Consider the following 13,713-nt stretch of genomic DNA (forward strand, 5'->3'; position numbering starts at 1 on the left):
TCATGATCCTACTACTATTACATTTAATATTATCTGTTGATTCTGAGTCCTGTTCCCACATTTATATTTTACCAGATAAGCTGCACAATGCACATTCAATTATGTTAAAGGAATAGTTAGTACTTTCTACCTGATTCCCTTTGATTTCATCAGCTTTGCTAGAAAATGATAGCACACTATCAATGGGCATTTTCTCAATAACCATAGTGCTGGTTACAACAAACAACAAACAACTATTCCTTTTAAATTAGTCAACCAAAATGTAATTTAAAAATATATCATGCTGTTTATGCAATGCGTCTGTAATTACTTTGATGAGGCAATGGTGGAATTCACTTCTTTATTTTGCACATGGAGTACATGAAGTGCATTGGTACTGTATGCTGACACATTTTCTTATGTTTTGGTCAGAGATTATCACTATGGTTGAGAAAGATGGGGGGAAATAGTTTTTGGTCAGAATAATAACATCCACTGCTGCTAAATAGTAAAGCTAGACTCATGTCTGTGTGTTTGTCTGCCAGTCCATCAGTGAGTTACCTGCAGCCACCCAGCTCTGAGCAGTACCAGATCACCCAGTCCCCAGTACCACCCAGTACCCAGTACCAGATCACCCAGTCCCCAGCCCCCTGCAACGCGCAGCAGATGCAGCAGCAATATTCAGGTATGTGGTCGTGCCCAGACGTAGTTTAGCAGATAAGCTTTGCACTTTAGTAAAGGATTAGTGTTTAACCCATTTAGACCTGAGGACGATTCTACAAATGTCTTCTAAATCCTGACAGTTTTCTGAAAAACCCATGTTTCTATGTCAGTCGTTCATTTTCATGTCAAGGACATGATTATATGTAATTGGCTGCGGGACCCCAGAAGAAGCAAAGATTTGAGTTAAAAACGTTCGCTGTGAAAGAATATATTCAAAGATTTGCACTACATTTTCACGATCTTTCTAAAATAGCAGACCTACAAGCTCGTAGCGCGGCACTCGGTGCCGCGCTATGAGCTTGTAGATCTGCTATTTTTCAATAGCTAAAGTATAACATAATGCTACACAAAAAGGGGTTCCCGCCCAGAATGGGTTAAAGAACATCTGGAACACAAACTTGTCACTGGGCTTTTACATGAGATTGACCTTTGGACAGCCAAGGATGATTCTAACATTTCAACCTCACCATGGCTTTGGCTCTGTGCACTCATGTGGACAAAACAGACTTAGATTCTGTTTACTGTATTGTATGTGTGTCTCTCTCAGGAGTGCCGCCCCCTGGTCCTGGGGTCATGGTCATGCAGCTCAGTGTCCCTAATGGGCCACAACCTTCCCAGAATCCTCCTTTGGTTCAGTGGAACCCCTGCAAGTACTACAGCATAGAGCAGAGACCCAGCAAGCCAGGAGAGCTCTACAAAACTGACAACACACCACAGGTACACGGCAGCACACACGTAAAGTCACAAGCAATCCAGTTATAGACCCAGCATTCTTTGTGTTGCAATGCCACACAATCTGCTATTCACTGCAAATGTTGTGCCTATTGTTACATGACCAGCATAGGGACACAAGGAGTGGTTAAGGATTTAGTCCTGAGAAAAACATGCTTAGTGTGCCCTCACCCACTGCTAGAGAAGGTTGGTTGGCAGGAAGGTTGGTCATGAGGGTGCAGGGTTCTTTTGTCTCTGATTAATGTACTGTTAAACTGATAACTATGCTGAGCATCTCAAATGTTGTGCTGTGAGAAGGATGGGCTGGGCACGTGTAATCTTTTGGCTTCAGCCCATGCCTTTTTTTTTTTCACTTAATTTTTATTGATGAAAAGACAGACAACAAAACAAAAACCAAAAGACAAGACGAAAAAAAAGAACAAAAAGAGGAAGACAAACAGCCCATGCCTTTTGATCAACTTCACGGTGCTGTTTTGTTTTTTTCTTTGCTGATGTAAAATTTGTACTTGATTCTGTGAAGATGTTCAAATAAACTAAACTAAACTAAAAGTGTCTTTCTTCTATGTCTTCTATCCTCTCCTGTCCTGGGGCATACAGGCCAGTACTCAGCTGAGCAGTCCTCTGGCCTCCCCCAACCAGTCGCCCACTCCGTCTCCCTCTGGGAATGTCAGCAGTGTCTGTCCAGGCCTAGGACCCCTGCCTCTCCTCTCCCAGTTCCCCCGTCCTGCAGGACCAGTGCAAGGTACACAGATGCACACCTACAGCATACACGGGCAACTGGTGGCCCCCCACCATCACTTAATGCAGCCCGCAGGTTAATATCAGAATACAGGGGCGGCGGTGGCTCAGGGGTAGAGTTTCCGGATGGTAACCGCAAGGTCGCCAGTTCGAACCCGGGCTCCCCCAGAGTTAGTGTCGAAGTGTCCTTGAGCAAGACACTGAACCCCTAATTGCTCCTGATGTGCTGGTTGGTACCTTGCATGGTTTCTGCCGCCATCAGTGTATGAATGGGTGAATGTAATGCACAATCTATGTAAAGCGCCTTGGATAAAGGCGCTATATAAATGCACCATTTACGGATATATTATTGATTTCAGCTGTTACAATTCTAAACACAAATGCAAGCATGACCCGCTTTAATTACTTAAGTCTATACATTGTAGCTTGTATTAATATGCCGTTGCCTAACAAAGCCCGTCCGCCGGCCATCCGGTCCTCCCATTAGATTAGCCGATATTAATATACTATTAGGATGGTGTCTGTCATGTCCAGTCCAGAGTCGTATAGATGAGAGAGTTACGACAACTCTGTTCCCAGTCCAATGGCGGCTCTTCTACATAGACTTATATTGGCGAAGAGTGAATGCATTGGAGTCTATTGGCTTTAGAGTGACAAACGAGTTGCATGGCTCCTTTCAATGGCTCTGATCCACTCCATAGCTGCACGCCCACCACAGACGCCGCCCTCCCACCCGCCACAAGTTCACAACCTGAACTATATATGCTTTATGTTGGCTTCCCTCCGTTTTCATGTTGATGGTCAAATTCGGTGGCCCATAGGCATGCTTGAAAAACGGACACATACTAGACTACAGACATGAATAAAATAAAAATACTACATACGTACTCTATGTACACCAGCAGTAGTAGTATTTTAACCCTTGCTCTTTCAAGTATTTTAACCCTTGCTCTTTCACGCTCTTCCATCGCGACGCTCTTTACTATCTGTGTTGACTCATTTATGTTGGCCATAAACCAAAGGGTTTCGACCATCTCACCCACATAACTGGCACCTTTCCAGTTTCCACTCGTGCTCCTCGCAGCCATATCGGCTCGACCGTGGCGTAACTTCTCACCTAGAGACCGTGGCGTACCTCTCACCTAGAGACCGTGGCGTACCTCTCACCTAGAGACCGTGGCGTAACCTCTCACCTAGAGACCGTGGCATAACTTCTCACCTAGAGACCGAGGCGTAACCTCTCACCTAGAGACCGTGGCGTACCTCTCACCTAGAGACCGTGGCGTACCTCTCACCTAGAGACCGTGGCGTAACCTCTCACCTAGAACGCTCACACTGCGAGTCCATGTTGTGACTACAACCACACACAACCACACGTACTATTCAGTATTTAAGCCCGACGTCATTTTGTAGTGCTACGTTACGTCCGGGTCCAAGTGGCACCAGCTCCCGTCCGCATCTCATTGTAAATAGAATATCTAAACGCGTGAATCTTTTTACAATGACGTTATTTTTCAGAAAGGAAGCCATTGAGGGTTAAAATGGGTCTTAATGCTTCCAACTCGAGTAGAATTATTAATGTTTGTCCATGACAAAAAATATATATGCTGTGGAGACAATAAAGACTATTATTATCATTATTATTAAAGGTGGTAACAGTCCATTTGCTCAGTCAAATATTTCGGGGGCATATTTAGAATGTTTGCAGGCTTGAGTATGTTGAATCTAGTTTGCATTAATGAGGATTTAGTTGACACAATGAAATAAAATGGCGATAGTATTCCGTGTGGGGCAGACGGCCTGTCACAGCCAGATTTCGGAGAACAGCGCAGCTTTGTTGTTGCGAGGAAAGCGGTAAAATGAGACTTTCGTGGTTGTTTTCGTCTCAGATTTAGTCCGACGGAGCGTCACAGTATAACTCTATGGGTACACAAAAGCGACACAAAAGTAGGACCCGGAAGTATCTCAGGAGGGGGCGCTCACGTCACGGCTAAAATACTGAATAGGCACAGGAAAGATACTTTCTTCATTACACCACAATACCATGAGTATTCATCATTCTGTGTTCACATTACACCACAATACCATGAGTATTCATCATTCTGTGTTCACATTACACCACAATACCATGAGTATTCATCATTCTGTGTTCACATTACACCACAATACCATGAGTATTCATCATTCTGTGTTCATTACACCACAATACCATGAGTATTCATCATTCTGTGTTCATTACACCACAATACCATGAGTATTCATCATTCTGTGGTCACATTACACCACAATACCATGAGTATTCATCATTCTGTGGTCACATTACACCACAATACCATGAGTATTCATCATTCTGTGTTCATTACACCACAATACCATGAGTATTCATCATTCTGTGTTCATTACACCACAATACCATGAGTATTCATCATTCTGTGTTCACATTACACCACAATACCATGAGTATTCATCATTCTGTGTTCATTACACCACAATACCATGAGTATTCATCATTCTGTGGTCACATTACACCACAATACCATGAGTATCATGGTATTGTGGTGTAATGTGAACATCATTCTGTGTTCACATGCAATACCATGAGTATTCATCATTCTGTGTTCACATGCAATACCATGAGTATTCATCATTCTGTGTTCACATGCAATACCATGAGTATTCATCATTCTGTGTTCACATTACACCACAATACCATGAGTATTCATCATTCTGTGTTCACCACAATACCATGAGTATTCATCATTCTGTGTTCACATGCAAAAAGTATTCTCAAATCAAGGAGAATTCCAACACAAACTGGGTGTCATTTGCGTAGTATTCGTCATCATGCCTACCGGTGATACCGGTAATAACAGTTAGCTCAACAGCTTCTGATGAACTGATGAAGTTCCATGTTGTTTGAATGTCCGTGTTGTTCAGGTGACGGGCGCTACTCTCTATTGGGCCAGCCTCTCCAGTACAGCCTGTGTCCTCCTCCCCTCATGCACAGCCAGTCCTCCTACAGCTCACATCAGGTCAGTACTGGTTAGCCATAGAAACACTTAAAGGGGAATTCCACTCATTTTCAACATTTTACTATGTCATTAATATACCTTAGAGCTGTTGTGTGGAAATAATACAAAACGTCCCCCCATTCTGTGTTTCCTAGAACACAGAAAAAAGAAGAAACATTAACATGGTGAATCACATCTTGATGACATCATCAAGATGTGATTCACCATGTTAATGATTTTTTTCAGCCCTCCAGTTCTAGGAAACACAGAATGGGGGGACCTTTTTATTATTTCCACACAACAGCTCTAAGGTATAATTAATGACATAGTAAAATGTTGAAAATGAGTGGAATGCCCCTTTAAGCAATGTAAGTGAATTTTTTTATTATTTTTAATATTATTTATTATTATTATTATTATTATTTATTTTCTTTTTTTTTACTTAAAACTTACTATAAAACGTTTATATAATGTTGGTTTTGCTATTTGTTTTATGTGAATTGCACATGATAGTGACTTGTAATCGACTGTAATCGACAGCATTGCTCCCAGTATTCTTACATTCATATTGTGGGAAATCCCTTATTTAATGTATGGGTGCCAACATAAATAATTCCACAACCAACTTCTCTTGTGCCCTCTACTGTATGTACGCTGATACTGTATGTACACTGATACATCCAGATGTCTCTATCGAGTGTGTATACTCCCACCTGCTGCCTCATGGTGGTATTACACTCTCTATCAACAGCTAGATGATGTCTTGCTGTGTGGTTGTGTTGTGTTCCAGGGCCAAGGAGTGATGAAACATGATGTCTTGCTGTGTGGTTGTGTTGTGTTCCAGGGCCAAGGAGTGATGAAACATGCTAGATGATGTCTTGCTGTGTGGTTGTGTTGTGTTCCAGGGCCAAGGAGTGATGAAACATGGGGCGCGAGGGAAGAAACAGCCACTCAAATCTATGTCGACAGACCTGGGTATAACTGATGTTGGTAAGAAACATGCAGTTATGACCTAATACCACTTAAACATGTTGGGGTTTGGGAACATGCAGTTATGACCTAATACCACTTAAACATGTTGGGGTTTGGGAACATGCAGTTTTGACCTAATACCACTTAAACATGTTGGGGTTTGGGAACATGCAGTTATGACCTAATACCACTTAAACATGTTGGGGTTTGGGAACATGCAGTTATGACCTAATACCACTTAAACATGTTGGGGTTTGGGAACATGCAGTTATGACCTAATACCACTTAAACATGTTGGGGTTTGGGAACATGCAGTTATGACCTAATACCACTTAAACATGTTGGGGTTTGGGAACATGCAGTTATGACCTAATACCACTTAAACATGTTGGTAAGAAACATGCAGTTATGACCTAATACCACTTCAACATGTTGGGGTTTGAAACATGCAGTTATGACCTAATACCACTTAAACATGTTGGGGTTTGAAACATGCAGTTATGACCTAATACCACTTCAACATGTTGGGGTTTGAAACATGCAGTTATGACCTAATACAACTTGAACATGTTGGTAAGAAACATGCAGTTATGACCTAATACCACTTAAACATGTTGGTAAGAAACATGCAGTTATGACCTAATACCACTTCAACATGTTGGGGTTTGAAACATGCAGTTATGACCTAATACCACTTAAACATGTTGGTAAGAAACATGCAGTTATGACCTAATACCACTTCAACATGTTGGGGTTTGAAACATGCAGTTATGACCTAATACCACTTCAACATGTTGGGGTTTGAAACATGCAGTTATGACCTAATACCACTTAAACATGTTGGGGTTTGGGAACATGCAGTTATGACCTAATACCACTTAAACATGTTGGTAAGAAACATGCAGTTATGACCTAATACCACTTAAACATGTTGGTAAGAAACATGCAGTTATGACCTAATACCACTTAAACATGTTGGGGTTTGAAACATGCAGTTATGACCTAATACCACTTAAACATGTTGGGGTTTGAAACATGCAGTTATGACCTAATACCACTTAAACATGTTGGTAAGAAACATGCAGTTATGACCTAATACCACTTCAACATGTTGGGGTTTGAAACATGCAGTTATGACCTAATACCACTTCAACATGTTGGGGTTTGAAACATGCAGTTATGACCTAATACCACTTCAACATGTTGGGGTTTGAAACATGCAGTTATGACCTAATACCACTTAAGCATGTTGGTAAGAAACATGCAGTTATGACCTAATACCACTTCAACATGTTGGGGTTTGGGAATGCATGGGTTAGGGAGTGGAAATGGAAGCGGATTGAGACTTAGGCAAAGGTTCAAAATATAATTTAGATAAAATGTTATTTAGATTTATGCTAGGTTTACCTGTGATCCCAGTTTACTGAAGCACCACTACACTGTGCCAGTGTAGTGGTAAAATAGCCGTAGCCTCTGGCTTGGCTCCCTGTTGCAAAATGAATTTAAAAGAGAAAAAGAACAAAACGGCTCTCAGCAACAATATTAATATTTTCAGTGTTTTAAACATTTCTGATATTTTCAAAAATAAATTATATCTATGCTGCTGGGCAGCGACAATGTGCCCAAATTAGGAACGCCAGGTTGAAGGTGGTTAAACTTGCACAATAATCATATGAAGTCAAAAACCTTTTCTTTTTGAGCGGTGCACACCACTCCAATGACTGGCCGCGTGTGTCCCTACATCTCTGTCTGTCTGTCTTGTGCACAAGTAGGCCATGTATACTTGTGTGCAAGTTTACATTTATTTGTATAAATATATATCTCGGCCTCTCTCTCTCTCAGTGGTGAGTCGAGTCCTGGAGGTGACGGACCTACCGGAAGGGATATCGCGCCCAGAGGCTGAGAAGCTCTTCAACCAGCTGTCGCTATGCGGTGCCAAGATCCAGTGGCTGAAGGACCCCCAGGGGGGGCGAGGGGGGTGCATGGGTGGGGCCCCCGGGGCGAGCGTGGGCATCGGAGGAGGAGGTGGGGCGAAGGGCGACGGCCACCACCACCACCACCACCACCACGACCCTGCTCACCTGTACACGGTGGTGGCGGTGTTCCCCAGCACCATGGCTGCACAGAGTGCTTCCTTCAAACTCAACAACAGTGGGGTCAGCCTGTTCAAACTGAGGTCCGCCAAAAAGAACTATGACCTGCGCGTGCTGGAGAGGGCCAGCTCCCAGTGAGAGGAGGGGCGGGAGAGGAAAACCGAGTGGGGGGGGGGGGAGAGACACTTGTGTGTGTGTGGTGGAGAACAGGAAGGAGTGCTGACTGAGGAGGGACTGCTGCTCTCTCTGTGTCAATAGGAATCCCGGACGATGATGATGATGTGTCAAATGTAAAAAAAAAAGGGGGGGGGGAGAAGGTGTGAATCACGAGGTGGCTATTTGTTTGCAAAAATGACAATTTTTTTCTTTTTGTTTGTTCTATTTGATTTTGGTTTTTGTATTTATATAACTGAAGAGCACACAAGACACGTGAGCATGTGTTTTCAACTGTTGCTGTGGAATGTGTGCTGCCATTTATCACAAAAAAGATGTGATGCCACATACACACTCACAACACAAAGGCCCTCATTTATCAATCTTAACGTAGAAACCAGCGCAGGTCTGACTGCAGGAGTCGTCTCACGGCGGGGCTCATGTGTGATTTATCAAATGGTCATATCCTGCCAATCACAGCGTAAGAATGGTTGGATGTTGATAACGTGGCGGCTGACAACAATGGTCGTTTAATTATCACAACCTTAAATATTCTTGTGTCAGAAGCCTCGACCCTTGAGTTGCAACACGGCGAAGCGGAATACAGCCATCTTCTCCGACATGTACATTTTCTCCACCAAACATCTCTGTGTATAATAATTTCAGAAGCGATGTGGTCCTGTCTCCGTCGTACAGTGCCCAGTTGGGTCTGTGATCCACTGGCTGCATTAGAACATCCATTGGCAGTGCACCCCGTTATCGCAATAATAATATTGCAATATGGTGCAGAACTCCACAGCCACAGAATAATTTGATGCTTTCTTGTGCGTATTTTGGGCACAACCTGCACTCCTGCTGTGATGAGGAAATGACCAGATATTGCGTGAGGGAGTTGCCGTCTTCAACTAGAACTTGAATCGTGACAAAATAGTGTGGGAATATCAATTTCCCTCATTGCTGCTGAGGATATATGACTCCGACCCTGGAGACATATCCGTACACTCACTGCTGTTTTGCTAAATTTAAGTCCTCTTGCGTCTACTCGCACGTATACTGTAGCTCGCCATTGTCTTGAACTGAAGGACCTTTTAAACCTCTTTTAAATGGGTGACTGATTTAAGGATCGGCACTAATATGTTGGATTTCAAAAGAGAGGAGCGATCCGAGCACCTAAAAATGATGGAGGAGAGGGCATAAAATCATTAAATCAAGGTACTTTATATTACAAAAGGGTAATATCAAAACCAACATATTTTGATCAAACGGTCTCCATCGAGGCAGATACTAACTGCAAAAGAAACGTAACGAAAACGCATAAAGATCTCCACTTCTGGTTTGATGTGTTCAGTACCTATAATGTATAAAAGAGTGCATAAAAGAGTCATTACTATTGTGAATATCTTTAAAATGTCTGGCTATAGGATAAACTAGTTTGTTGGTACGGATGGCATATTTATGCTCTTCAAGACGGCGCTTTTGTAATAAAGTACCTTGATTTTTACGCCCTCTCCTCCATCGGAGTGCTCGGATCACTTCTCTCTTTTCAAGTTTGATTCCCGTTGATCCTAGAAGCGTACGTTTTCTTTTAACTCTACTTTTATCTCATTTGTGCACCTGCTGTAGTTGATCTCTCTTTCACTTTGCTAATATGTTGGATTGTTTTTAATTCCTCAATTTTGAATGCTTATAATTAAGTGCACAAAAGGTATGATAAATGAGGGCCAAAGACCCGCTATGTAGAAAACGTTCAAACACACACACACGCGCGCACACATGGTCACTTGCGCAGGCAACAGGGTCACGTAGCACAGTGGTTCTCAAAGTGGGGTCCGGGGATCCCCTGCAAAATGGGGTAAATTGCACTCAAAAATCAGTTTAACCACTTGTATGTACATTGGCTATTTGAAAATAGCCCATCTACAAGCTTTTAGATCGGATATTTTTAAAAGGATCTTATTCTTGAGCAAATGTGAAAGATATAATATAATATTTTTGAACATTTTAACACAAATTTTGTATGGGGGTCCCTGGCACAAACTATTTTCAGATGGGGGTCCGTGGCCTAATTCGTATTAATTTGGGGGGTCCTTGACATAAGAAAGCTTGAGAACCACTGACGTAGCATATACACAACCAACACACTGGACAGTCGACCTCAGTCAAGCCTCCCTCTCTGCATCCTCTTCATTCCTCCTATTACTCCTCTACCCTTTCCTTCTCTCCTCTCCTTCCCTGCCTCCTGGCACTCTCACATCGCCCCAGCAGCTTCTACAGTATTTACCACATGAACCCTAGCATCCCTATTTTGGGCATGTCATCATCTTAGACAAACGTTCGGACAAGATAGGCAAACATTCGCCAACAATAGCTGATCATCTGCACGCTCGCAACACTTGCAGATCGGCTATTTTCCGCAAAGAGATTTGGTGTACAGGGAGAAAATGAGAGGGGGCCATGGATAAAGCCTTGTGGGACCCCTGGTTAACGAAGTATATAGGGTCTAAGTGGTTAATGTCTCATATTTATAAACTTTCATAGGAGCTCGTCATGTGCTCCCGCTCTCTCTCTCTTGGCGCTCTGCCTTTCGCTTCCACCCTCCTCTTGGCCATGTCTCAGCTGCTCCGCCCACTGCTCCCTCCGTTCCGCTCACGTTCTCTTGCTCTCTCTTTCTCTCCTCTTTCGCTTTCTGTTTGCCTTACTGCTGTTGTGGGTTTCTGTATTGCGCTGTTTTTTCTCTCAGAAGAGTATTGGTCTTTTTTTGGTTCGATATATTTATATAAGTGATGTAAGGAATAAATGAAATCTATATATTCAGTGATATTTTCTTTTCTTCTCTTCTCCCAGTGGATAAGTTTAGGTCTTCCTTTATCCCTGACCCCTTTATCCCCTCTTTCAACCCTTCTTTTCTCCTTCTCTCCTATCTTTGTTTTTCTCCATTCCTTAGCCTCCCAGTGCCCCCCTGCACCCTCCCACCTGTCCACCTACCTATCCTGTCCCCCTTGTGTTTGCGTTTCTTTCTTGTTTTTTTTCGTTGACAGCTGTGCGGAACGTATCAGAAGAAGTAGTTAAAAGTGCACAATGATTGCATATGTCTACTGTAAATTTTATTTAATCTGTTATATTTTTTGTTTGTTTTAAAAAATATAAAAGTCAAGAAAAAAAATCTATCAAAAACATGGCATGGTCTGGTGTCATTCATGGTCTGGTGTCATTCATTATCCGATTTCCTGAAATAGCTTGTGAAAGCTTGTATACTGTATTTACACACACACAACTCTGGTTATGGTCTCAACTATTGTCTGATTTAGCTTTGTACGTGTAGAATGCAAGGGTAACAATGGTGTTGGCCCGAGCTGTATACTGTGTGCGTGCAACATGCTAGAAGTGTATTGATTTCATGGGCTATTTCTGGAAATGCACGATTATGGCATATTATTAAAGTGACAGATATTGGAGTGCATTTAAATTGTCAACCCCGTTACTGCTGGGGAGAAATCAGAATGGCTTTCGCTGTATGATTTCACCATCACTCTTAACCTGAAGTCACAGGCTTTGTAGTCATGCATGAGATTGGATGCTACTATTCAGACAGGATGGCATCTTAATGGGTAACAGTATTGTGGATTGGTTGATCTATCTCGGAGTCATTGTCTCCACCAGGCCGAAGGCATGGGGAGAGAGTATGTTTTGCACTCCGTCCGTGTGTGTGTGTGTCTGTCCTTCCTTCCTTCCGTCCGTCCGTTATCAGCTAATCTCCGGCACCGTTGGCCCATCCATGCCAAACTGTGCACACACACTCCATGGATGCCAACGACGAACCTCTGCCCCAAATATTCCTTAACGGCCTGTTATAGCGCCACCATGAGGCCGATTTAGGCAAAACACATTTCTGTAGATTACTCGTACACTTTTTATCCATACATCACACAATTCGGTATACACTATCTCCATAGTCATGTGATCAACACAGATCTGCACAATTTCCCATCTTCCATCCTGATTGGCTAATATTGGCTTCCAAAGCTCACATGATTGGTCCGTTTTGAACAAAAATAACAGGCCAATTCCTGTTTTTAGCTATAACTTAATCAATCTGTATACAACTTATGTATGCGCACTCCCTAGAGGCCATGGAAAAACATTGTCCCTGCATCCCTCCACATCTGCCGGTTATAGCGCCACCATGAGGCCGATTTCTGCTAAACACATTGCTTATGTTAGTTGCACAGATTTCATCCAAATCTCACACAAATCGGTACACATGATCTCTGTAGTCATGTGATCAAGACGAGTCTGTTGGATTTATCAGATTCTACACTGATTGGCTAACATTGCCTTCTAAAGTTTTCAGGAGTGGCCCGTTTCGTTCAAAATGCTGCACATGTCCTGCTCATCCAGAATTCTATCCTCAGAGATTCGATGAGTGATCTGGCTCTGCATTTCCTCAACAAAATGAAGAAAATTGTTGCAAAAAACAAACAAACAAACAAAAAAACATGTTTATATTACTCCTAAACATTTTGCCAAACATCACACACACTCCTATCCTCCTGGTGGAGACCTGTGCCCAAAAGGGCACTTTTTCTAGTTTACTGTGTGTGTGGGGGGGGGGGGGTTGTTTTTTTTGCATTTCAATTCAATTCAATTCAAAGGGCTTTTCATTAAGGTACAGCCGTAATGAGCACACAGTGATCTTTATTCACAGTCAAGGACATTTTACAAAGGTCTTCACTAATGTAAGTAAAGTGCTGTAATTTTCACCACTCAGCTGGGGGGGGGGGCTTGACTGCTTTTAAAGTGGCTCAGCTGTCACAAACACTCACATGGACACACACACAGATGCAGAGTCAGGGCAGAGCTATACCGCATACATTACTCATCCCCATCTCCCACCTGTTGGAGCCCCATTTGGAAAGTTGACCATGTAAAGACCAAACAAAAGGGGTGGCAGAAAAAGCTGCAAAGAGTTGACATGCATTACCAATGTGGGTCTTTGCTGTGAGGGACCACCTTCTCTTGGAAGGCAGCAGAGTGACAAGAGGTGCGCCAGTGTGTGAGAAACTGCAAACAACCAACACGGTCAGTAAATGCATGGAAATGTCTGTTTACACTGGAAATAGGCCTACCGATCAGATTTACTTCTGCTTGTTTGATTTCACACCTCACCACCTTGGCATGTTTTTTTTTTTTATGAGTCTGACTGTTTTAGGATTAGCTGATCCTTTGCCAGGATTGCTGTGCTTTGCCAGAATAGAGCTCACGTCACGTGTGAACATTTTGAAAGGGACAGCAATGTTTGAAGTTAATCTATT

The 13,713-nt window shown here is 42.7% G+C and overlaps 1 protein-coding gene across 8 annotated transcripts in view; it reads left to right on the forward strand.

Annotated features, from left to right (window-relative positions):
• r3hdm2 (R3H domain containing 2) overlaps window positions 1-8,393 on the forward strand; it is a 314,823-nt gene extending 306,430 nt beyond the window's left edge. For 7 of the 8 annotated variants that reach the window (XM_079510345.1, XM_079510346.1, XM_079510351.1 and 4 more), the window contains 6 exons: window positions 525-664; window positions 1,250-1,419; window positions 2,032-2,176; window positions 5,110-5,204; window positions 6,089-6,173; window positions 7,998-8,393. In XM_079510345.1, the coding sequence (XP_079366471.1) occupies window positions 525-664; window positions 1,250-1,419; window positions 2,032-2,176; window positions 5,110-5,204; window positions 6,089-6,173; window positions 7,998-8,386 (1,024 nt within the window). In that variant the 3' untranslated portion in view covers window positions 8,387-8,393. The remainder of the gene's footprint in view (window positions 1-524; window positions 665-1,249; window positions 1,420-2,031; window positions 2,177-5,109; window positions 5,205-6,088; window positions 6,174-7,997) is intronic. The other variant, XM_079510348.1, reaches the window with a different exon arrangement.
• Window positions 8,394-13,713: the final 5,320 nt, after the last annotated feature.

The sequence above is a fragment of the Electrona antarctica genome, assembly GCF_951216825.1.
Source record: "Electrona antarctica genome assembly, chromosome: 9".
NCBI lineage: Eukaryota > Metazoa > Chordata > Actinopteri > Myctophiformes > Myctophidae > Electrona > Electrona antarctica.